At 47.4% G+C, this 25,056-nt stretch overlaps 3 protein-coding genes across 7 annotated transcripts in view; 2 read left to right on the top strand and 1 right to left on the bottom strand.

Annotated features, from left to right (window-relative positions):
- The window catches only part of LOC105480435 (ubiquitin specific peptidase 4), a 68,153-nt gene extending 50,638 nt beyond the window's left edge, over window positions 1-17,515 (top strand). For 2 of the 3 annotated variants that reach the window (XM_011739308.3, XM_011739307.3), the window contains 8 exons: window positions 1,234-1,322; window positions 7,607-7,834; window positions 9,008-9,078; window positions 9,343-9,461; window positions 9,791-9,940; window positions 13,455-13,558; window positions 16,456-16,544; window positions 16,893-17,515. In XM_011739308.3, coding sequence (XP_011737610.1) covers window positions 1,234-1,322; window positions 7,607-7,834; window positions 9,008-9,078; window positions 9,343-9,461; window positions 9,791-9,940; window positions 13,455-13,558; window positions 16,456-16,544; window positions 16,893-17,051 — 1,009 coding nt within the window. In that variant the 3' untranslated portion in view covers window positions 17,052-17,515. The remainder of the gene's footprint in view (window positions 1-1,233; window positions 1,323-7,606; window positions 7,835-9,007; window positions 9,079-9,342; window positions 9,462-9,790; window positions 9,941-13,454; window positions 13,559-16,455; window positions 16,545-16,892) is intronic. The other variant, XM_011739309.3, reaches the window with a different exon arrangement.
- Window positions 17,516-18,071: 556 nt separating this feature from the next.
- Window positions 18,072-24,127, top strand: C2H3orf62 (chromosome 2 C3orf62 homolog). Of its 2 annotated transcripts, XM_011739311.2 has the most exons (4): window positions 18,072-18,219; window positions 18,519-18,936; window positions 20,633-20,724; window positions 23,550-24,127. In XM_011739311.2, exons 2-4 carry the CDS (start codon window positions 18,524-18,526, stop codon window positions 23,813-23,815), a joined length of 771 nt encoding a protein of 256 aa, XP_011737613.1. In that variant the 5' UTR covers window positions 18,072-18,219; window positions 18,519-18,523; the 3' UTR covers window positions 23,816-24,127. The 2 variants fall into 2 exon arrangements, with proteins under 2 accessions (XP_011737613.1, XP_011737612.1); XM_011739310.2 differs by lacking the exon at window positions 18,072-18,219 and having other exon boundaries at window positions 18,239-18,936.
- Window positions 18,930-25,056, bottom strand: part of IHO1 (interactor of HORMAD1 1) — an 85,095-nt gene continuing 78,968 nt past the window's right edge. Inside the window, exon 9 of one of the 2 annotated variants that reach the window (XM_071091714.1) lies at window positions 18,930-19,550. In XM_071091714.1, coding sequence (XP_070947815.1) covers window positions 19,440-19,550 — 111 coding nt within the window. In that variant the 3' untranslated portion in view covers window positions 18,930-19,439. The remainder of the gene's footprint in view (window positions 19,551-25,056) is intronic. The other variant, XM_071091715.1, reaches the window with a different exon arrangement.

Raw genomic sequence — 25,056 nt, 5'->3', positions numbered from 1 at the left:
TCTGTCTCAAAAAAAAAAAAAAAAAAAAAAATTATTGTGCCACATGACTTTCACATCAGACTCGAGACAAACTTTCTTAGAGTCTTCATTGGCTTAATTAGACACCTAATTTCTTGTGGGTTTGTTTTTTTTTTTTCCCTTCTGAGATGGAATCTTGCTCTGTTGCCCAGGTTGGAGTGCAGTGGCACGACATCGGCTCACTGCAACCTCTACCTCCTGGGTTAAAGTGATTCTGCTGCCTCAGCCTCCCAAGTAGCTGGGATTACAGGCATGCACCACCAAGCCTGGCTAATTTTGTGTGTGTGTGTGTGTGTGTGTGTGTTTTTTTTTTCGAGATGGAGTTTCGCTCTGTTGCCCAGGCTGGAGTGCAGTGGCACAATCTCGGCTCACTGCAACCCCCGCCTCCCAGATTCAAGTGATTTCTGGCTAATTTTTGTATTTTTAGTAGAGAGGGGGTTTCATTGTGTTGGCCAGGCTGGTCTCAAAACTCCTGACCTCAAGTGATCCTCCCGCCTCAGCCTCCCAGAGTGCTAGGATTACAGGCATGAGCCACCATGCCTGGCCTAATTTTTGTATTTTTAGTAGAGATGGGGTTTCACCACGTTGGCCAGGCTGGTCTGGAAATCCTGACGTCAGGTGATTACCCACCTTTACCTCCCAAAGTGCCAGGATTACAGGTGTGAGCCACCATGCCTGGCCATTTGTGTTTTTAATTTCTTAAAATACTGAGCCACCACATTATTTTATTTTATTTTATTATTTTATTTTATTTTATTTATTTTATTTTATTTTATTTATTTTTTGAGACAGAGTTGCTCTGTGCCCAGGCTGGAGTGCAGTGGCACAATCTCGGCTCACTGCAACCTCTGCCTCCTACGTTCAAGTAATTCTCCTGCCTCAGCCTCCTGAGTAAAGCTGGGATTACAGGCATGTGCCACCACGCCCAGCTAATTTTTGTATTACTAGAGATGGGGTTTCACCATGATGGCCAGGCTGGTCTCGAACTCCTGACCTCAGGTGATCCACCTGTCCCGGCCTCCCAAAGTGCTGGGATTAGCCACCACACTCGGCCCAGTGGGTAATTCTAAAGCACTTTTATTTACATAAATTCCTTTGTGAGTAGCTGTCATCCATATAAATTATGAACTACTTCTTAGCCACATGGTGGAAAAAATAGATAAATGTTACAACTAACAATCTTTTTTTCTTCCTTCTCTTTTTCTCTTTTTGAAGCCGCTATGTGAAACAGCCTTTACCTGATGATTTTGGCAGCTCACCCTTGGAGCCAGGGACCTGCAATGGCTCCAGGAACAGCTGTGAAGGTAAGCATGCACCATGCTGTGTGGCTGTGACTGACCAAATACCCCCGATTTCCCTCTTCTTCTAAAGGTGTTATACACATGGGAGAAGGGGGTTGGGACTGGGTTGGGGCTCTGCCTACAGCAGCAGACTTAGGAGCTAGGTCTACAACATTCCACTCTGCCAGTCCCTGTTGTCCAACTTTGCTACCTTGTGGAATCTTCCCTTTTTTTTTTTCCCAGATAGGGGTCTCACTCCTGTCACCCAGGCTGGAATGTAGTGGTGCAATCATGGCTCACTGTTACTTCAGACTCTTGGGCTTAAGTGATTGTCCCACTTCAGCCTCCAGAGTAGCTGGAACTACAGGTGCATGCCACGATGCCCAGCTAATTTTTAAATTTTTTTGTAAAGACCAGGGGTCTTGCCATATTGCTCAGACTGGTCTTGAACTCCTGGCCTGAAGCTATACTCCTGCCTTAGCCTCCCAAAGGGCTAGGATTACAAGCGTGAGCCACCGCGCCTGACATGTCACTTTTCTTTTTGGGACTTAGGTGACTCAGTGGCTTTATTTCTGTAAAACCATATATGTCTTTCAAGTTAGTCCTGTAAATTTTTTCTTTTTCTTTTTTTTTTTTTTGAGATGGAGTCTCGCTCTGTCGCCCAGGCTGGAGTGCAGTGGCCGGATCTCGGCTCACTGCAAGTTCTGCCTCCCAGGTTTACGCCATTCTCCTGCCTCAGCCTCCCGAGTAGCTGGGACTACAGGCACCCACCACCTTGCCCAGCTAGTTTTTTTGTATTTTTTTAGTAGAGATGGGGTTTCACCGTGTTGACCAGGATGGTCTCAATCTCCTGACCTCGCGATCCGCCCATCTTGGCCTCCCAAAGTGCTGGGATTACAGGCTTGAGCCACCGGCCTTTTTTTTTTTTGAGACAGAATCTTGCTCTATTGCCCACTCAGGAGTGCAGTGGCGCGATCTCGGCTCACTGCAACCTCTGCCTCCCAGGTTCAAGCAATGCTGTACCTCAGCCTCCCGAGTAACTGGGATTACAGGCACATGCCACCATGCCTGGCTGAGTTTTATATTTTTAGTAGAGATGGGTTTCACCATCTTGGCCAGGCTGGTCTTGAACTCCTGACCTCGTGATCCGCCCACCTCAGCCTCCCAAAGCGCTGGGATTACAGGCGTGAGCCACCGCGCCTGGCTTTTTTTCTTTTCTTTTTTTTTTTTTTTTTTTGAGAGTAAGGGCTTAAGACCGGGCGCGATGGCTCATGCCTGTAATCCCAGCACTTTGGGAGGCTGAGGCGGGCGGATCACGAGGTCAGGAGATCGAGACCATCCTGGCTAACATGGTGAAACCCTGCCTCTGCTAAAAATACAAAACATTAGCTGGGCATGGTGGCAGGCGCCTGTAGTCCCAGCTACTCGGGAGGCTGAGGCAGGAGAATGGCGTGAACCCCGGGAGGCGGAGCTTGCAGTGAACTGAGATCGTGCCACTATACTCCTGCCTGGGCAACAGAGTGAGAATCTGTCTCAAAAAAAAAAAAGAAAAAAAAAAAAGAGGAGTAGGTGCTTGATTATCACCCAGTCTGGAGTGCAGTGGTGCAATCATGGTTTACTGCAGCCTCAACCTGCCAGGCTCAGACTATCCTTCCACCTTGCCCTCCTGAAATGCTGGGATTACAGGTGTGAGCCACTGCGCCCAGCACATAAATTCTCAGTTGCAGATGGGCGCGATGGCTCATGCTTGTAATCCCAGCACTTTGGGAGGCCAAGGCATGGAAATCATCTGAGATCAGGAGTTCGAGACCAGCCTGGCTAACATGGTGAAACCCTGTCTCTACTAAAAAATACAAAATTAGCCAGGCATGGCAGCGTGTGCCTGTAATCCCAGCTACTTGGGAGGCTGAAGCACAAGAATTGCTTGAACCAAGGAGACGGAGGTTGCAGTGAGCTGAGACCGCATCACTGCACTCCAGCCTGGATGACACGGCAAGATTCCTCAAACAAAAACAAAAACAAAACAACAACAACAAAAAATTATCAGTTGCAAAACCAAATGTCCAGATTCCTCCAAGACATGGTGTCCTAGAAAGTGAGAATTAACTTTAATTAATTAATTAATTAATTTCTATATGGAGTTTCACTCTGTTGGCCAGGCTGGAGTGCAGTGGTGCAATCTTGGCTTACTGCAGCTTTAATATCTTGGGTTTAAGGGATTCTCCCACCTCAGCCTCCCGAGTAGTTGATACTATAGGTGTGCACCACCCACACTTGGCTAGTTTTGTATTTTTAGTAGAGACAGGGTGTCTCCATCATGGCCAGTCTGGTCTCGAACTCCTGGCCTCAAGTGATCTGCTCACCTCCACCTTCCAAAGTGCTGGGCTTACAGGCCTGAGGCATTGTGCCCAGCCGAGAATTTACTTTAAAAATAATGACCACAAGGCTCTGTCTTCAAGAGATACTCCAAATTATTTTTGGCATTTTAGGGTTGAGTAAGTTTTATTATTATTATTATTATTTATTATTATTTTTTTTTGAGACAGGTTCTCACTCAGGTGATCCACACACTCCTTTAGGTCCCCTGCTGATTCTCTGAGTGATCTTGGGTAGCTGCTTTCAGTGGATCCTGCTTTTCTGCTTTTTCTTTTTCTTTTCTTTCTTTCCTTTTTTTTGAGATGGAGTTTTGCTTTTGTTGCCCAGGCTGGAATACAGTGGCGCAGTCATGGCTCACTGCAGCCTTGACTTCCTGGGCTCAAGTGATCCTCCCACCTCATCCTTCTGAGTAGCCAGGACTGCAGGAATGTGTCACCATATCCAACTAATTTCTTTTTCTTTTATTATTATTTTTTTTTGTAGAGACAAGGTCTTCCCGTGTTCCCCAGGCTGGTCTTGAACTCTTGAGTTCAAGCAATCCACCCACCTTGGCCTCTCAGAGTGCTGGGATGATAGGCATGAGCCACCACATACGGCCAATATTTGGATTCTCTTTTTTTTTTGAGATTGAGTCTCGTTCTGTCACCCAGGCTGGAGTGCAATGGTGGGATTATAGGTGCCCACCACCATGCCCAGCTAATTTTTGTATTTTTAGTAGAGATGGGGTTTCACCATATTGGCCAGACTGGTCTCAAATTCCTGACCTCAGGTGATCCACACACCTCGGCCTCCCAAAGTGCTGGGATTACAGGCGTGAGCCACTGCACCCAGCCCCAATATTTGGCTTCTTGTTCTTGCCTGAAATGTTATGTTCATTTCCCGCTAGGGATAAAATAGGAATATATTTCGTGTATAGGTCCACCAGCAGGTGTTGGAATGGTAATGGTAGTCTCTGAACAGACCCTGGGTGATCTGTGGCACTCTGGAAGCTAAGGCACTCTGATCCCCAGCTCAAGGTGTGGGGTGGACTTGAACAAGTCACTTCATCCCTCTGAACTTTGGTTTACCTATCTGCAAAAAGATATCTGCTTCACAGATCTGCGATTACAATTTGAGGTCATATGCTTAAAGGACAGGGCACATGAAAGGCACTCAATCAGTAACAACATCTTGTGAGTGTGTTTGCTATTTTTATTGCTAACCCTGCTTCTTAGGCATGTCTGGGACAATGAGTGTCACCTTTTGAATCCTACAGGTGAATCTTGGTGTGTAGACTTCAGACCTTGTTTAAGCACAAAGGTTTTTTTTTTTGTTTTTTGTTTTCTTTTGAGGTAGGCTCTTGCTCCATCGCCCAGGCTGGAGTGCAGTGGCGCGCTCTTGGCTCACCGCAAGCTCCGCCTCCTGGGTTCACGCCATTCTCCCGCCTCAGCCTCCCGAGTAGCTGGGACTATAGGCGCACACCGCCACGCCCAGCTAATTTTTTGTATTTTTAGTAGAGATGGGGTTTCACCATTCACAGGATGGTCTCGATCTCCTGACCTCATGATCCACCCACCTCGGCCTCCCAAAGTGCTGGGATTACAGGCATGAGCCACCGTGCCTGGCCAATTTTTGTATTTTTAGTAGAGATGGATTTTCACCATGTTGCTCAGGCTGGTCTTAAACTCCTGACCTCAGGTGATCCACCCGCCTCAGCCTCCCAAGGTGCTGGGATCATAGGCTGCTTTTTTTCTCATCCTGTGAAATACGGTCCATGGCATTTAATTCTGACTGCATTGGCCCAAGGCTCCTGGCATTGTCCAGGTGGCAGCTGGTGGCATGAGCCAGGACAGAGTTCTTAAGAGTATGAGGGCACTGCTCATTTCCTGAGTGGGACTGAGGCAGTTTTGGGTTCTGCCCTTCTCTGACAGGCATCAGGCAGGGCAGGTTTTTCCTTGCCAGTGTAGGAGGGGGACAGGCTTATTGTGTGTAAAGGGACAGTGTCATGTCTCAGGAGTTAAGCAAGTTTGGAAAGGAACCTCCATGAGAGCCAGGGGTTGTGGGCTTTTAAATAGCACATTCTCCTTTTCTCAGAATTTCCATTTTTACTGATCAAGTATGTAGACTCTTTGTTTTAAATCTGCTCTTCTCTGTTCCTTTTACACCACCTTTTGGAGTGGTCCCCATCTTTGCTAAAGTTACTTATTTGATACTTTTAACTTTCCCCTTAGACTGTGTGCTCCCCTTATGGAGTCCTGGGACCTAGCATGGTAAACCTGCACCTAAGAGACCTTTAGTAAATACTAGTTAAAGGAAAATTCAGGATAGGTTTTTTTCTGGAGGAACTGAATACTTAATATTTGTGTTTATTATAATATTTGAAAATAGCTGGGCATGGTGGCTGACGCCTGTAATCCCATCATTTTGGGAGACTGAGAGGGCAGATCACTTTAGGGCTGGAGTTGGAGACCTGCTTGGCCAACATGGAGAAACCCTGTCTCTACTAAAAAATACAAAAATTAGCTGAGCATGGTGGTGCGTGCCTGTAATCACAGCTACTCAGGAGGCTGAGGCAGCAGAATTGCTTGAACCTGGGAGGCAGAGGTGGCAATGAGCCAAGATTGCACCACTGTACTCTAGCCTGGGAAACAGAGTGAGACTCCGCTTCAAAAAAAAAAAAAGACAATTGACCTTTAAGCTGTGTTTCTCGGCCAGGTGCGGTGGCTCACGCCTGTAATCCCAGCACTTTGGGAGGCCGAGGCGGGCAGATCACGAGGTCAGGAGATAGAGACCATCCTGGTGAACATGGTGAACCCTTGTCTCTATTAAAAATATAAAAAGGTAGCCGGATGTGGTAGCACGCACATGTAGTCCCAGCTACCCGGGAGGCTGAGGCAGGAGAATCGTTTGAACCCGGGAGGCGGAGGTTGCAGTGAGCTGAGATCACGCCATTGTGTTCTAGCCTGGACGAGAGTGAGACTCCATCTCAAAAAATAAATAAATAGGGCCAGGCGCGGTGGCTCACGTCTGTAATCCCAGCACTTTGGGAGGCCAAGGCCGGTGGATCATCTGAGGTCAGGAGTTCAAGACCAGCCTGACCAACATGGTGCAACCCCGTCTCTCCTAAAAAATATATAAAAATTAGCTGGGCATGGGCACATGCCTGTAATCCCAGCTGCTCAGGAGGCTGAGGTAGGAGAATCGCTTGAACCCGGGAGGTGAAGGTTGCAGCGAGCCAAGATCGTGCCATTATACTGTAGCCTGGGTGACAGAGTGAGACTCCATCTCAGATAGATAGATAGATAGGTAGGTAGGTAGGTAGGTAGGTAGGTAGCCTGGGTGACAGAGTGAGACTCCATCTCAGATAGATAGGTAGGTAGGTAGGTAGGTAGGTAGGTAGGTAGGTAGATAGATAGATAGAAAGAATGGCTAGAGTGAGACTGTCTCGGATGGATGGATGGATGGATGGGTGGATGGATGGATGGGTGGGTGAGTGGGTGGGTGGATGGATGGGTGGGTGGGTGGATGGATGGATGGATGAAAGATAGTGTTTCTCACCAAGCTGTCTTCTTGAGTGTTGAATATGTGTTTCATTTACGCCCTTTTCTTTCTGTGGGCCTAATGATGAAGTTGCAAGAGTGAGAGACCATGTGCTGTGATGGCCACTAGACAGGATAGCAGGGCTGCTGAATCTCATTGTGCCTGCAGGTGGCTCATTTAAGCTCTCTGAGCCTGTACTTCCTCATCATGGAATAGCAGTGCCCAGTCTGCCTGTCTTGCAAGGGTATGGTGAGGGTCACATGTGACTTCAAGTTAAATGCAAAGGAATAGATTTAATTTCCTATACACAGAACAAAATCTGGAAGGAAACACCATAGTTATGTATTAAATAAAATTTTTAACATTGAAATGGTGGGAAATTATATACATATTGTTTTCCATTTATGTGCCAGGAGAAGATGAGGAAGAAATGGAGCATCAGGAAGAAGGCAAAGAGCAGCTTTCAGAAACAGAAGGCAGTGGGGAAGATGAGCTGGGAAATGACCCCACTAAGACCACGCAAAAGAAGATCAAAGGCCAGCCCTGCCCAAAAAGGCTTTTTACCTTCAGTCTTGTGAACTCCTATGGAACAGCTGACATAAATTCACTTGCAACTGATGGAAAACTACTTAAACTCAACTGTAAGCACTTTTTCTGACCTTTCAAGCTGGGCTTTAGGGACTTAGGATCTGTTCAAAAATCCTTGCACTCGATACTTACCGCATTGGGCTTTCACAGTCTCTGTGCCTCCAGAAGCAGACACTCGTATGATCCTTGGCTTGAAGCCCCCTAAGGACTGTTTCAAAGGTCTCCCTACCTTTCAGGCTTTTCTCCTCGGTCCTCGATGACCTCGGAGGAAAGTAGGTCTCTCTCCACTCCCTCTGTGGGAGTTTGCTGTGGGTCAATAACCTTTCCCATGGCCACTCTTGGCAGTAACATTTCCCCATACTTGTTCACTTATAAGAATAAACCCATATTTATTTTGTTCATTAATGCTCAAGAAATGTGATCCATTCAGAGGATGGTCATGGATTTTGTAGCCTCACCGTCACATGGAGGTTGTAATGGAGACTGCTGTACAGACAGGAAGAGGCATTCCGAGGGGCTGTGTGAAAAGCACAATTGGCCAGTGAGGACACGTGCCAGCTGGGGGAGGGGAAGCATCTCTGTCTTTCAGCTCCCTTCCCACCTCACCCTCCTGAGTAGCTGAGACTACAGGTGCGCACCACCATACCCAGCTAATATTTATAGTTTTTGTAGAGACAGGATCTCACTGTGTTGCCCAGGCTGGAATGCCTTGCAAATTCTAGCCATCTTCTCAAACTCCAGTCTTCGACTCTTCAGCTTAATCTTTCCCTCTCTTCCCTATGCTAAGTCCTGGCAACTGCCTGCAGGCAATAAGTTAGGACGATGTAGGGGTCTCTTTTTTTCCCCTTCTCTCAGGGATCTCCTTCCTGCTGTATCCAATGTCTGAAAACAATTGTTTCATCCATTTTCAGGTTTTTTTTGGTTTGTGGTAGGACGATAAATCTGGGCCCTATTACTCCATCTTGACCTGTGCCCTTTCAGAATTCTCCATAGTTAGTTCCTTTGTAGCTTATCTGTATCACTAAGGAAGTCTTTGCCAAAGGCTTTTTGGGTCTGGGGGTCAGAAAGGCTGGCCCATTGCAGAGCATTGCTCTTGGCAGTGGCTGCTGATGGGGGAGAAGGTGTTGATGGTGTGGCCTGAGTGTGATCCTTCTCACTCCTGTCACTTGGAGAGCCTCTCCTGTTGCTTGCCATTCCATAACAAGTGACATTTTGGTCCTCCTCAGCTCGATCTACACTGGCCATCGATTGGGACAGTGAAACTCGGAGCCTTTACTATGATGAGCAAGAATCTGAGGTAGGTCCCTTGGGGTTTGTGGTCAGTGGTGTCTGCTGATTTCTGTTCTGGATGTGGACTGCGATCACTTTCACCAGTTGCACAGCAATTTAGCAAGTTATATTTAAGACTGAGAAGGAAAAGCACTTCAAGAGTTTGTCATTTTATGTTCAGAGTCTCTAGAAAGGTTACTACATTCCAGGTGGGAGAGCCTCTGAAGGCCTTCGTGTCTTAATGCAGTAAGATCTCTTTCTCCAGCAGAACTGAGTGCTTTGTTTCCCATAGGCCTACGAGAAGCATGTGAGCATGTTGCAGCCTCAGAAGAAGAAGAAGACCACAGTGGCCCTGAGAGACTGCATAGAGCTCTTCACCACCATGGAGACCCTTGGGGAGCATGACCCCTGGTATGCAGCTCCTCACTTTCTGAGCAGAGGCCCCATGCACCCCAGGACTCAGATCTGCCAGGGCCATCTGTGCACATAAACCCCTTTGTATTTGGATGTGTCACTTCTTTATATAGCCAACCCTACAACATAGTCCTCTGTGAGATGATGTTTCCTAGGAAAGCCATCACCCCATTTCGGAAGACAGGTCCCTGGCCAGAAGCAGTAGTGTTGAGTGCTGACCTAAAGGATGGCAGCTGTCAGGGGACTGCAGCTGTGCCTCCATGCATGAGTGCCCAGGTGGTACCGGCTGCCTGCCTGCCCTACTTAGTAGAGGTTTTTCTTTTCAGGTACTGTCCCAACTGTAAGAAGCATCAACAGGCAACAAAAAAGTTTGACCTATGGTCCTTGCCCAAGATCCTGGTGGTCCACCTCAAACGTTTCTCCTACAACAGATACTGGAGGGATAAGCTCGACACAGTTGTAGAATTCCCAATCAGGTGGGTCATGGTGACTACGGTGTTAGGAACATTTAAAAACAGGCAGAAAATCTTGGCACTGATTGGCTGAGTGGTTTGCCACCAAAAACTTTTCTGAGTAAGGTTGTGTGTTGCTGGGCTCTAGGAGGTCAGAGTTTAGCTGTAGTTACCCTCCTGTCCCTATCCTGCATCTTCGGGGAAGAGACTCTTCAGTGGAAGCATTTGCCCAGACACAGGCTGTTCACAGTCATCCCTGCCACTGCTAGTTTCCCTCTCAGGTCACTTAGGCTACCTAACTATCCTGTTTTTCCTGTCCATCATCTGTCACAGGTAGCCTGACCTTAGCAGAGGCAGTCTAATAGGGGACAAGGCAACCAAGAATAGCCTGCCAGGGAGAGCTGGGTTATTATTGGGGGATGCAGTTGGGCTGCAGACCTGCCATGGTCCTGTCCCTGGGGTAGGGGCTGGGACTGGCTGTCTACTCATATGCTCTCAAGCCCCACGGTACAGACCGTAACTAAGAACAGGAAAGTAAGTCAACAGATAGATGTTCCCTGGCTGGGCACAGTGGCTCACGCCTGTAATATCGTCAATTTGGGAGGCCAAGATGGGAGGATCACTTGAGCCTAGGAGTTCAAAAACAGCGTGGGAAACAGACTTCCTCTCTACAAAAAATAAAAAATATATTAAAAAAAAAATAGGCTGAGTGGCCGGGCGCAGTGGCTCAAGCCTGTAATCCCAGCACTTTGGGAGGCCGAGGCGGGTGGATCACGAGGTCAGGAGATCGAGACTATCCTGGCTAACATGGTGAAACCCCGTCTCTACTAAAAATACAAAAAAAAACTAGCCGGGCGTCATGGCGGGCGCCTGTAGTCTCAGCTACTTGGGAGGCTGAGGCAGGAGAATGGCGTGAACCCGGGAGGCGGAGCTTGCAGTGAGCCGAGATCACGCTACTGCACTCCAGCCTGGGAGACACAGCGAGACTCCGTCTCAAAAAAAAAAAAAAAAAAAAATAGGCTGAGTATGATGGCTCACGCCTGTAATCCCAGCACTTTGGGAGGCCAAGGTGGGCGGATCACAAGGTCTGGAGATCGAGACCATCCTGGCCAACATGGTGAAGCCCCATCTCTACTAAAAATACAAAAGTTAGCTGGACATGGTGGCACGCACCTGTAGTCCCAGCTACTCAGGAGGCTGAGGCAGGAGAATCGCCTGAACCTGGGAGGCAAAGGTTGCAGTGAGCCAAGATCGTGCCACTGCACTCCAGCCTGGTGACAGAGCGAGACTCCATCTCAAAAATAAAAATAAAAAAGAGGTTGGCACAGTGACTCACACCTGTAATCCCAGCACTATGGGAGGCCAAGGCAGGTGGATCACTTGAGATCAGGAGCTGGAGACTAGCCTGGCCAACATGGTGAAATCCTGTCTCCAGTAAAACTACAAAAATTAGGTGGGTGTGGTGGTGCATGCCTATAATCCCAGCTACTTGGGAGGCTGAGGCAGGAAAATCTCTTGAACCCAGTAGGTGGAGGTTACAGTGAGCCAAGATTGTGCCACTGCACTCCAGCCTGAGTGACAGAGCAAGCCCCTCTCTCAAAAAAAAAAAAAAAAAAAAAAGTAGGCCAGGCGTGGTGGCTCACACCTGTAATCTCAGCACTTTGGGAGGCCGAGGCAGGCTGATCACTAGGTCAGGAGATCAAGACCATTCTGGTTAACACGGTGAAACCCCGTCTCTACTAAAAATACAAAAATTAGCTGGGTGTGGTGGCGGACACCTATAGTGCCAGCTACTCGGGAGGCTGAGGCGGGAGAATGGCATGAACCTGGGAGGTGGAGCTTGCAGTGAGCCGAGATTGTGCCACTGCACTCCAGCCTGAGCGACAGAGTGAGACTCCATCTCAAAAAAAAAAAAAAAAAGAAAAAAAAGGGAGTTGCCCACAAAATGTACATTTTAAAATGCTTTCTGGGGGAAAGAATAGATACATGAAGTATAGCATGTCAGCAGGAGTCTCCAGGTAATGGCTAATAAGTATTTGTTGTAAAAATTCTTTATCTTGGCTGGGCTCAGTGGCTCACGCCTGTAATCCCAGCACTTTGGGAGGCTGAGGCGGGCAGATCATGAGGTCAGGAGTTTGAGACCAGCCTGACTAACATGGTGAAACCCCGTCTCTACTAAAAGCACACACACAAAAAATTAGCCAGGCATGATGGCGCACGCCTGTAATCCCTGCTACTCGGGAGGCTGAGACAGGAGAATCACTTGAACCCAAGAGGCAGAGGTTGCAGTGAGTCAAGATCATGCCACTGCACTCCAGCCTGGGTGACACAGTGAGACTTCGTCTCAAAAAAAAAAAAAAAATTATTTATCTTTTCTGTGTGTTTGAGAAATTTTAAATAAAGAATTGGAGGAAGAAAGCTTTCTGGGGCCTGTTTTGGCTGAGTTTAAATTATTATGGCACCAATTGTAATTCTGTTAAGAACAGCCATTTCTGCATAGTTGCTGAAGCCCTCTGTGTGTATCTCTAGACCCTCTCGTCACCATTTTGTCTGGTGCTGGAGTTACCCAGAAAGTTTCTCCCATTTTCTTTTGTTGTTGTTGTTGTTTTTTTTTTTTTTTTTGAGACGGTGTCTCGCTCTGTCGCCAGGCCAGAGTGCAGTGGCGCGATCTCGGCTCACTACAACCTCTGCCTCCTGGGTTCAAGCGATTCTCCTACCTCAGCCTCCTGAGTAGCTGGGACTACAGGTGCGTGCCACTAGCCCAGCTAATTTTTTTATTTTTAGTAGAAATGGGATTTCACCACGTTGGCCAGGATGATGATCTCGATCTCCTGACCTCATGATCCGCCCACCTCTGCCTCCCAAAGTGCTGGGATTACAGGCGTTGAGCCACTGCGCCTGGCGGTTTTTTTTGTTGTTGTTGTTGTTTTTTAGACGGAGTTTCGCTCTTGTCACCCAGGCTGGAGTGCAATGGCACTATCTCTACTCACTGCAACCTCCACCTCCTGAGATCAATCGATTCTCCTACCTCAGCCTCCCAAGTAGCTAGGATTACAGGCATGTGCCACCATGCCCGACTAATTTTTGTATTTTTAGTAGAGACGGGGTTTCACCATGTTAGGCAGGATGGTCTCAATCTGCTGACCTTGTGATCTGCCCGCCTCAGCCTCCCAAAGTGCTGAGATTACAGGCGTGAGCCACGGTGCCCGGCCTAATTTTTATGTTTTTAGTAGAGACAGGGTTTTAGCATGTTGGTCAGGCTCGTCTCAAATTCCTGACCTCAGGTGATCCACCTGCCTTGGCCCCCCAAAGTGCTGGGATTACAGGCAGGAGCCACCACACCCGGCCCCATTTTCTACCCTGAATATGTCAGTGGTCAGAACATGGACCCTAGGGCCCCTTACATCTTGGTCTTTCTCGAATAGTTTGAGTGCCTCCCTGTGTTCTGCTCTGTTGCATAACAGAGGTTGCTGGGTTACTCTAACTACTTTGTCTGGGTTTAACATATTCAAGAACTATTTTTGTGTTTTGTGCTCAGAGGGCTGAACATGTCTGAGTTTGTCTGTAACCCGTCAGCAAGGCCTTATGTGTACGACCTCATTGCCGTGTCCAATCATTATGGAGCCATGGGGGTTGGCCACTGTAAGTATTGACATCTGCTTCCTTCTGAGATGCTGAAATGTGCTTGGCCATCATCTCTCACCAGTGGACCAGGCATTGCCCTAAATGCTTTGCTTATGCAGTTTCACAGGCTTCATGCTGCAGTCTTTCTTCATAGTGATTCCCCTCTCTGTTCTTTTTTTAATTCTTTTTTTTTTTTTTGAGATGGAGTCTCGCTCTGTCACCCAGGCACAGTGGCGCGATTTCTGCTCACTGCAAGCTCCGCCTCCCAGGTTCACACCATTCTTCTGCCTCAGCCTCCCGAGTAGCTGGGAGTACAGGCACCTGCCACCACGCCCGGCTAATTTTTTTGTATTTTCAGTAGAGACGGGGTTTCATCGTGTTAGCCAGGATGGTCTTGATCTCCTGACCTCGTGATCTACCCTCCTTGGCCTCCCAAAGTGCTGGGATTACAGGCGTGAGCCACTGTGCCCGGCTTCTTAATTCTTTTTTTAAAGTTCTTTTTTCCATTTTCATATTCTTTAATTCAGTACCGCCACCTCTAGGAATCTATCCTAAGGAAATAACTTGATACTGGGGAGAAGCTTTATACACACAGATACTCACCTGTTTAAAACAGTGAAAAGTTAGAGCATTGGTGACCAACTGGCATTACTGTCTATCTACTTGATGAAAGAATACATAAACATTAAAAATAAAATTAGGCCAGGCATGGTGGCTCATGCCTATAATCCCAATACTTTGGGAGGCCAAGGCGGGAGAATCACTTGGGACCAAGAGTTCAAGACCAGCCTGGCCAACAATGCAAGATCCTCTCTCTAAAAAACAACAAAAAAAATTAGTTAGATGTGATGGCACCCCTGTAGTGCCATCTACTTGGGAGACTGAGGCTGGTGGATCCATTGAACCTGGAAGGTTGAGGCTGCAGTGAGCCATGATTGTGCCACTGCACTCCAGTCTGAGCAACAGAGCAAGACCTATCTTAAAAAGATAAGAAGTAGGCCGGGCGCGGTGGCTCAACGCCTGTAATCCCAGCACTTTGGGAGGTCAGGCAGGTGGATCACCTGAGGTCAGGAGTTCAAGACCAACCTGACCAACATGGAGAAACCCCGTCTCTACTAAAAATACAAAATTAGCTGGCGTGGTGGCGCATGCCTGTAATCCCAGCTACTCGGGAGGCTGAGGCAGGAGAATCACTAGAACCCAGGAGGCGGAGGTTGTGGTGAGCCGAGATCATGCCATTGCACTCCAGCCTGGGCAACAAGAAAAACTCCATCTCAAGAAAAAAAAAAGATAAAAAGAAAATAAAAATTAAATTAATACTAACCTGGGGAAATGCTGATGGTATGTTAAATGAAAACAACTACACAACATTATATCCTTACAAAAGGTATTATCACAACTGTGGTAACGAACAAGCAAAGAAACTGATGGGCTGAGGGGTGTGAGCCTGGAAGGATTGACACCAAAATGTTAATTTTACTTTTTTCCTCTTCGCTTTACTTTTTTGCAAAATTTCTGTAAGGTTTGCTTTTTTTTTTTTTGAGACTGAGTCTCGCTCTGTTGCCCAGGCTGGAATGCAGTGGCACAATCTTGGCTCACTGCAAGCTCCTCCTTCTGGGTTCATACCATTCTCTTGCCTCAGCCTCCCAGGTAACTGGGACTACAGGTGCCCGCCACCATGCCTGGCTAATTTTTTGTATTTTTAGTAGAGATGGGGTTTTGCCATGTTGCTCAGGCTGGTCTTGAACTCCTGGGCTCAAGTGATCCACCCTGCCTTGGCCTCCCAAATTGTTGGGATTACAGGTGTGAGTCACCGTGACCAGCCTGTGTTCATTTTTATTTGCTAATTTTTGCACACAAACATACCATTTGGGCAAGTTTCTCATCCTCAGTTTTCTCATCCATGAGGTTAGGCTCGTTGTGTGAGGGTACACATTGGGCCTACAGTTGGAACTTCAAGATTGAAAGCCACCATTGCTGCTATTGTGTCAAGCACAGACTGTGTGAACTGGCCGTGAACACCTTCTCTGTTGCCCTTTCCCATGATCCTCACCCCCACTTTGTGCAGTCAATGCTGTAGTGAGGAACTGAGGCTGCAGTGTTGAACCCCTTACCTAAAGCCACACAGTAAGATGACACTGGAAATCAGATCTCCATTGGATTCTGAGGTTTCTGAGAGTCTGGGTGGAGCAGGAACTGGGCTGGGATTGCTGTAATAAACACATCCTGCTTGGGAATAGTCTAAAATCGAGACAGGGAGCATTGTCTGTGAGAAATGCTTAAATCATTGTGGGAAACTGTTACCCAACCACAGACTCTGGACTCCTAGTTTGAAAGATAAATTTTTCATTTTCTTTCTTTTTTTTTTTTTTGAGACAAGAGACTAAGGTATATTGTTCACATCCCAGCTCTGCAAACCCAAACACCCAATGTTCCCCTAACTGGGATTATTCTGCAGGCTCCAGAGGCACTAAGCATTCTGTTGATGTTAGTAGCCACCTGCCTAGACGCAGTGGGGGATATTGACTTGACATGTCCTTGTGAGAGCTATTGTTTTGCTTAAATCTTCGAAGTTTCAGCTCCTTTTACAGGTTCCCTGGTTTTAGATTATTGCACATAGCCATCCTGAAGATTGGCACTGAATAGCTCTATTTTTTGGATTAGTTTCCCAAAATTATAGTTTAAAACCTTGGTCCCTGACAGCTCCATTTTTAGCCTTTTCATCCTTTTTGAGAAGGAACAGATTAGAAAAGAAGGTGAGTTGTTTTTTGGTTGTTAAGACACACACTGTAAACTATTTTTAATTTCAGGGGTTTTGTTTTGGGGATTTTTGTGTTTATTTAGTGCATGCCTAATAAGCTAGCCAGATTAATTCTCTGGAGACCGCTAGAGTATTTTCTTTGTTAACTTGGCAGACACTGCATATGCGAAGAACAAACTGAATGGGAAATGGTATTACTTTGATGATAGCAACGTGTCCCTGGCCTCTGAGGATCAGATAGTGGTGAGTAGGCCATGATATGTGGTTCCTCCTCATGTCTTTATGGATTAAAGCTGGGAAGAGCCTCTGTCAGGCTAGTTGGTTATTTCATCATCCTGATGTGACAGTGGGAGCTAGGTGTGACAGAGCTGGCTGGCATTCCTTCAGGGACCTTCATAAATGAGATGCTCAGCTCACTTCAGAGTTCTCTGCACAGGGCTCCTTCCATTCCCTGCTCCCTGGCAGAGCTGGAAGGGTCTCCTCTGTGTGGATATGGCAGATCTTTGAGAGTTTTGGACAACTAGAGAAAAGCTGGGGAAAATGGGTGCTTTTTCCAACCACTGAATGGCCTTTCCCCCTCTTGTATTTTAGACTAAAGCAGCTTATGTGCTATTTTACCAGCGTCGAGATGATGAATTTTATAAGACGCCTTCACTCAGCAGTTCTGGTTCCTCTGATGGAGGGACACGACCAAGCAGCTGTCAGCAGGGCATGGGGGATGATGAGGCTTGCAGCATGGACACCAACTGATGCTGACTCCACGATCCTGCCACCCTGCAGCACCAGCATAATCCCCCAGGAGAACATCTTTGACACTCTGCAGACTGCTAGTGTTCTGTCCAAAAACCAGACAAGGAAATACCCTTCTTTTATGAGCAGAAGGGGGAAAAAAAAAAAAAAAAAAAGACCGTTTACCTAGAAGAAGCTATGTCAAGAGGCTGAATTATTTTTATTTTTAAACAGGTGGTGAGAAATTTCTGTGAAACCTGTGAAGCTGAAAAGGGGGTGGGATGGGGGTACACAATGGAGTATGTCTGATGGATCCCAAAGAATGGAGAGAAACACAGGTGCTGAGTATGGAGCAGCCTGGAGACCCACCCCACCTGCAGGGCTGCCCTGAGCGCCTGGATTTCTGGTTCTGATGCTGATACTAGTCACCCCAAGTAGTCTGCTCACAGTAACCCAAGCCTCAAGTAAACTCCCCTTTCCCTCGCTATGATAAAAACTGATACGGGTTTTTAATTTTTTGAAAGTTATCCACTGAAGCCCATTTCTCCGTTGAGTCATCTTGTAATTTCCAGCTTTCTCCCCTCTAAGGAAATGAAGATATTTAGTGTTGGGGATCCTGGCCTCTCAACCTCCTGTGGAACCCAGCAGTTGTTACATCCCCTGCTACCCTAGATGAATTAAGACGGTCAAATGCTGCGTGGAACTTTTATTAGATAACACACTTTTTATTAGGTAACACTTAAAGGAAGTCAGTACATAAAACTGCCTGGTGCTGTGTCCCATCCAGTTGTTTCCATGTTGGCTTGAGAACAGAAATCTTTGTGGGAGTTGTCAGCCTGGAAAGGGCTCCAGTTCATGACGATTTAGGGTAGTAATACATTTTGGTGTTACCCAGATGCTTTCTAGAACAGGTTCTTTCCTCATCCCTGCCAAGACTCTTACCGGGACCCCGGTCGAAAGACCCGTCCCAACTCCCACCGAGGGGCCAGCTGCTGCGTGTGGGGCCACAAGGCCTTAAGGAACCGGACGTACGGGTCTGGGCTTTTTTGTTTGACCTTTAACCTAATCCGTGGGGGTCTGGGGCCTGCGCGGGGCGCGCGCATGCGATGACCGTTGGCTGGGTAGGCGTCACTGCGCTGCGGGTGAAGACAAGGACGTGGCTGCGACCTGTCGGAGGGCGGGGTGCGGGGTACGGCCGGGCGGCCTGGGAGCCGCGGTGGGGCGAGAGGCAGTAGCTGGGCGGGCCAGGAAGCTGTGGGAAGTGGGGCGGGGCGTCCTTGGGGCTTCTGGCAGATCGCGGGTTCCTCCGCGATAGCCGAGAACCGCCTACTCCAGGAGGAAAGCCCGAGGGTTGTGGGTCCTGCTGTAGCCAGGGCCAAGCTCCGGGAAATCGTGGCCGTTCAGGGGTAGTTTGCAGCCTTATTTGTAACATTATTGTGTTGCCCTGTGCATTTCCAATGCATTACATAAAGACATGGTCGCTTTTAGGAGAAATGTCTGAAAAACTAAGAAGATGCAGAAAGGAACTGACTGCAGCCATTGACCGGGCCTTTGAAGGAGTTAGTTATTCCCAGGAGTGCACAGGCCAGCGGAGGCTGGAACTGAGCGCTGCGCCGCTCTCCTCCTCGCTGCCCGTGCACAGACTCCTCTGCAGAAGACATCCTCTGGCAGCCTGCTCCTCTGCTGTTCCTTTTGCTGCTGTCCCATGTGCTCCTGAGAATGAGAACCCTGCCTTTGCAACAAACCATGCCCCGGTAAATGCAAAACCACATGCTCTGTGCCCCGAGAGAAAACCTCTGACCAGCAAGGAAAATGTATTATTGATGCATTCCTCCATTTTGGCATCTGAAAGAGAGTCTTGGAGAACTGCAGGAGAGGGGGAAAACTGGAGAAAAGAAAATTTAAGGTGATTCTAATTTTGATAGCTTAACAGCTACAATTAAGGGGATTCTTGTTTTTGAAAAAATTGTTGAAGATCCTAGATTTAGTTCATGACAGTGCTCTTACCTCCTCTTGGCAACTCTGTGACTGCATTTGGGGAGTTCATAGACATTCTTCAGAATCTGGCCTAGGAAACAGTTATATTTTGTGTATGTGTTCCAGTTGAGGGGCTAGTTGTCAATCGTTGATGTCAAACCAGTCATGGAAACCACTTTGCAGTACCCAAAGGGGTAGTGGATGTAAAATAACCTGGTGTTTAAAATAACCTTATTTTTTAAGTTGCAGAAACAAAAGTCTTAATTCCATCTTAACTTCTGTGTTTGAATCTGGACACTGGGGCCTTTGATACCCTCCTTTGCCCACATTAGGGAGAGGCTGAATTGAAGTCTGGGCCCTACTTCCTGGCTTATCTTTGCCTCTGCTCCCCACTCTTACCCCAGAGTTTTTTGGACCATCACCAGGTCTCCTCTAGACTTTTTCTTCTCTCAAGTAACTTGAAATTGCCTGGTCCCAGACAGCTTGACTTGGAGAAGGGATGAACATAAGAGATGAAGCTTCAAAGTTCTGCCATCTTGGCTGCTTCATAGGAAGGGAATAAAGAGGCCATTTAATTCATTCAGCTCCACAAAAAATTTTTTTCCTTTCAACTCCACAAATAAATTGGTACTCATAAGCAGTGCAGGCCTTATTGGGTGTGGTGGCACGCCTGTAATCTCAGCACTGGGAGGCTGAGGTGGGTGGCTCGCTTGAGGTCTGGTGAAACCCTGTCTCTACTAAAAACACAAACAGTAGCCGAACGTGGTGGCGCGCATCTATAATCCCAGCTACTCGGGAGGCCGAGGCAGGAGAATTGCTTGAACCCAGGAGGCAGAGATTGCAGTGAGCTGAGATCTTGCCACGGCACCCCAGCCTGGGTAACAGCAAGACTCCATCTAAAAAAAAAAAAAAAAATGCTGGGCATAGTGGCTCACGCCTGAATCCCAGCACTTTGGGAGGCTGAGGCGGATGGCTCACCTGAGGTCAGGAGTTTGAGACCAGCCTGGCCAACATGGTGAAACCCGTTTCTACTAAAAGAAAAATTAGCTGGGCGTGGTGGTGGCCGCCTGTAATCCCAGCTACTCCAGAGACTGAGGCAGAAGAATCGCTTGAACCCGGGAGGCAGAGGTTGCAGTGAGCTGTGATTGCGCCATTGCACTCCAGCTTGGGGGAAAAGAGCGAGACTTCGTCTCAAAAAAATAAAATAAAATAATAAAAATAAATAAATAAATGAAACAAACAAATGCAGGCTGGGTGAGGTGGCTCATGCCTGTATTCCCAGCACTTTGGGAGACCGAGGTGAGTGGATCGTCTGTGCCCAGGAGTTCGAGACCAGCCTGGGCAACATGGCTAAACCCTGTCTCTAAAAAAGAAAAAAAATTAATACAGTCTGATACAGTCATGTGAGTCTGTAATACAGTCATGTGAGTTATTATGGTAAAGCTGTTAGTCAGTTTCTCCACTGACGTAGCAGTTTCCAATTGTCCTCTAATCAAAGCATAAATGACAAGATCACCAGTAAGTTTTTGTCTTTGAGATTATCTAAAACTGAGTTTCCCTTCAATATTTTCTTGAAAGAGAATCTAATTCCCCACCTTTTCTTCCCCCCAACCTGGGGGCTGCAGGAAAGATATGGAGAGAGATTTGAAGGCTGACTCAAACATGGCACTCAACAATTCTAGCCAAGAGGTCACAAAGGATCTGCTTGAAATGATCGGTGAGTACAGTGGGCCAGTCCATCCTGTCCTTGGGAAGATAGGTCCTTCACATGGGTCTGAGTCAGCAAGTATCTCAGATTTAAGAAACACTCTCGGCCGGGCACAGTGGCTCATGCCTGTAATCCCAGCACTTTGGGAGGCCGAGGCGGGCAAATCACGAGGTCAGGAGTTCAAGACCAGCCTGACCAATATGATGAAACCCCGTCTCTATTAAAAATACAAAAATTGGCTGGGCCCGATGGCTCACACCTGTAACCCCAGCATTTTGGGAGGCCGAGGCAGGCGGATCACGAGGTCAGGAGATTGAGACCATCCTGGCTAACATGGTGAAACCCCATCTCTACTAAAAAATATAAAATATTAGCCGGGCATGGTGGCGGGCTTCTGTAGTCCCAGCTACTTGGGAGGCTGAGGCAGGAGAATGGCGTGAAACCAGGAGGAGGAGCTTGCAGTGAGCCGAGATCGTGCCACTGCACTCCAGCCTGGGCAACAGAGCGAGACTCAGTCTCAAAAAAAAAAAAAAAATTAGCTGGGCGTGGTGGTGCACACTTGGAATCCCAGCTACTCGGGAGGCCGAGGCAGGAGAATTGCTTGAACCTGGGAGGCAGAGGTTGCAGTGAACCGAGATCGCACCACTGCACTCCAACCTGGGGGACAGAGTGAGACTCTGTCTCAAAAAGAAAAAAAAAAAGAAACACTCTCTTCTAGTTTGAGTACCATACCAAGATCTGTCTCTTAAATTTTTTTTTAATTAGCTGGTCACAGTGGTGTGTGCCTGTAATCCCAGCTACTAGGGAGGCTGAGGTGGAAGGATCACTTGAGCCCGGGAGTTCAAGATACTGTACTACAGCCTGGGCAACTGTATGAGATCCCATCTCAGAAAAAAACACCACCACCACTTTTTGCAGGGAGAGACAGAGTCTCATTATATTACTCAAGCTGGAGTGCGTGGCACAATCACAGTTCACTGCAGCCTCAACCTCCCTGGGCTCAGGTGATCTTCCCAGCTCAGCCTCCCAAGTAGCCGTAGTACTATAGTAGTACTACAGGTGCACGCCACCATGATTGGCTAATTTTTGTATTAGAGTTTTGCTATGTTGTCCAGGCTGGTCTCGAACTCCTAGGCTCAGGTGATCCACTTACTGTAGCCTCCCAGTGCTGGGATTATAGGCAAGAGCCATAACGCCTGGCCAAAACACTCTTATCTTTTTATTTGGTAGATTTGTTTTGCTCAGACTCTGCATTGAGTACAGAACTGAATGTTAACAAACCCTGTTCCTTCCCTCATACAATTGATTATCTTGTGAGGTGATACATCAATCAGGTCATGTCATAAATGTCTAGATACATTGAGTCCCTGAAGGCAAGGGATGGTGGCCACTAGGACATGGTGATTGAGCTTAGATTTTTAGGAAACAGGACATAGGCAAAAAGGAGAGAATAGTTTAGCTGGGGTCGGTAATTAAAGGTTAGGAGAAGGGCTGGGCACAGTGGCTCACACCTTTAATCCTAGCACTTTGGGAGGCAGAGGCGGGCAGATCACTTGAGGTCAGGAGTTCGAGACCAGCCTGGGCAACATGGCGAAACCCCTTCTCTACTAAAAACACAAAAAGTTAGCCAGGTGTGGTGGTGCACGCCTGTAATCCCAGCCACTTGGATGGCTGAAGCATGAGAATTGTTTCAACCCAGGAGACAGAGGGCAGAGGTTGCAGTGAGCCGAGATCACACCACTGCCCTCCAGCCTGGGTGACAGAACGAGACTCTGTCTCAAAAAAAAAAGAAAAAAAAAGATTAGGAGAACAATTAGAAGTCAAAAGCTTTCCTATAATTCTACCACCCAGAGATAACCACTGTTAATACAGTATAGCATACATCCTGTCAGACTTTTTTTCTACATACAAATCTCTGTGTCTTGTATGTGAACTACATGTGCTCTATTTTTTGTCTTGTCTTTTTATTATTAGTAGTAGTAGTAGTATTTTTTATAGAGACGAGGTCTTGCTTTGTTACCCAGGCCGGTCTTGAACTCCTGGTCTCAAGTGATACTCCTGACTCAGCCTCCCAAAGTGCTGAGTTTACAGGCACACCATGCCAATGTGCCCTGTTTTTAAAAAACTCATACTACAGCTCCTAGTAAAGGGATGTATAACCTTGGGTGCTACCTGAAGCTGTTGTTTCTGAAGGGTCTCCAGGTTATGAGGGAGGAAAGGGAGGCCTGGTGAGGGTAGGTGCTCACCCTGGGCCACAAAGTAAAACCCCTGTCAGCCTGTGAGTCTCCTCCAGTAGCTCCAGGAGGTAAACTGAAGTCATTACTGCCTCTACCCACCATCTCCCTTGGCCTTCACCAACATCAGGGAGCCTTTTTTTGAGACAGGGTCTCACTCTGTTGCCCAGGCTGGTCTCAAACTCCTGGGCACAAGTGATTCTTCTACCTCAGCCTCTCAAGTTGCTGGGATTGCAGGTACACACCACTGCTCCTGGCTGGGCAGCATTTTGATTACCCTAAAGCCCTTGTTTTTTTTTTTTCACATTATGTCTTGTCATCCCTGAGAGCCAGGACAGACAACCATGTACATTTCTATACCCTCACACTTACACCTTTCTGGGGGACTGGCATGTAGTTGGAGTAAAAGCTTGGGCCTGAAAGGAAGTTACCAAACCCACCTTAATTTGGCAGTCTGGCAGCCTGCCTGTCCTGGGGCAGGAACCTGCTTTTGCATAATCCCTGACGAATGACAACCCATTCATGGTTTTTAACTTGCACCTGAAATGTCTTCAGAAACCTTCCACTGGAATTGTAAAGCTGAATGTTCTTATTTTTAAGACCATACAAGCATCCGAACTATTGAAGAATTGGCTGGAAAAATAGAATTTGAAAACGAATTGAACCACGTGTGTGGTCATTGCCAAGATTCACCCTTCAAAGAGGAAGCCTGGGCCCTGCTCGTGGACAAGAGCCCTCAGAAGGCCTCAGATGCTGACCCTGGCAGCCTCAAACGGGCTTTTGATGATCATAATATCATTGAGACTGTTCTGGACTTGGAAGAGGACTACAATGTGATGACCTCTTTGAAATACCAAATTGAGTAAGGACAGTTGATCTAAGCTTTGATTCCTTACAGCAGGAGGCTGCCCTTCAGCCTGAGCAGAAGCAGCCACAGTGGCCGTCAGGGGCCACATTTCTCAAAAGATTGGCAGAACCTGAATTACCAGACCCTTTTAAAATCCCAGTTATGTCCCTTTTTAAGCTGTGAGACCAGTTTTCTTGAATTCCATTGCTTTGAAATGTTTCCTATTACTGATTTTTTTTTTTTTTTTTTAACTTTCCTTGACATCTCTAATGTGTTTTTTTGATCGATGTTCAATATACCCAGTACCCATGGTAGGTGTGGGTTGTGGGCCTCTGCTGTGTCTCTTGGTGTTCTTTTCCATGGACCCCTAAAAAAGTGCAGGAGTGGCCAGGCACAGTGGCTCACACCTGTAATCCCAGCACTTGGGGAGGCCAAGGCGAGTGGATCACTTGAGGTCAGGAGTTTTGAGACCAGCCTGGCCAACATGGGGACACCCCATCTCCACTAAAAATGCAAAAATAAGCCAGGAGTGGTGGTGTGCACCTGCAGTCCCAGCTACTTGGGAGGCTGAGGCAGGAGAACTGCTTGAACCCAGAGGCAGAGGTTGCAATAAGCCTAGATGGCAACGCTGCACTCCATCCTGGGTGACAGAGCAAGACTCCGTCTCAAAAAAAATAATTTAGCTGGGCGTGGTGGTTCATGCCTGTATTTCCATCTACTTGGGTGGGGGCTGAGACGAAAGGATCACTTGAGGCCAAGAGGCGGAGGTTGCAGTGAGCTGAGATCACGCCACTGCACTCCAGCATAGGTGACAGAGTGAGACCCTCTCTCAAAAGAAAAAAACGGGGAAGAAAGGAAACTGAATCTCAGGGAAGTGCCCACCTCCTGAGCTAATAAGAAGGAAGGAATATGGGGGTGAGGCAGAGCTGACGAAAGGCTGTTTTTTGCTTTGATTGTTTTTAAAGACCAAGTGAAGTATAGTATAAGAAGGGGGGAAAGAGTGGAACAAGGAGTTAGATCCATAACTGTCAGTAGTCAATTGAGATAACTCACTACCTTTGGACCAGCCAGGGCTGTTTATAAGTGCTAAAGCCTGAACAAACCAAAGAGTTGGGGAGAAAGTCCTAATAGCTGAGTGATTGCTGAACAGACTGTCCTTCAGGCCAGTGACTCTGGCATAGGGCCGGCTGCATAGCCAGCAACACCCCTTACCACAGGTCTAGTGATTCCTCTGGGCTCGAAGGTGGAGGCTACACACCC

This window comes from Macaca nemestrina, chromosome 2 (genome assembly GCF_043159975.1).
Source record: "Macaca nemestrina isolate mMacNem1 chromosome 2, mMacNem.hap1, whole genome shotgun sequence".
Taxonomy (NCBI): domain Eukaryota; kingdom Metazoa; phylum Chordata; class Mammalia; order Primates; family Cercopithecidae; genus Macaca; species Macaca nemestrina.
The sequence above is the reverse complement of the archived record's forward strand: the minus strand, read 5'-3'. Positions and strand labels throughout refer to the sequence as shown.

What these genes read in the sequence shown, in the direction of transcription:
- C2H3orf62 (XM_011739310.2), top strand. Translation starts at nt 18,488, where the DNA reads ATGCATTACATAAAGACATGGTCGCTTTTAGGAGAAATGTCTGAAAAA. An exon ending in TGGAGAAAAGAAAATTTAAG is followed by an intron (nt 18,937 to 20,632) that starts GTGATTCTAATT and finishes TGGGGGCTGCAG; the next exon opens with GAAAGATATGGAGAGAGATT. An exon ending in GGATCTGCTTGAAATGATCG is followed by an intron (nt 20,725 to 23,549) that starts GTGAGTACAGTG and finishes CTTATTTTTAAG; the next exon opens with ACCATACAAGCATCCGAACT.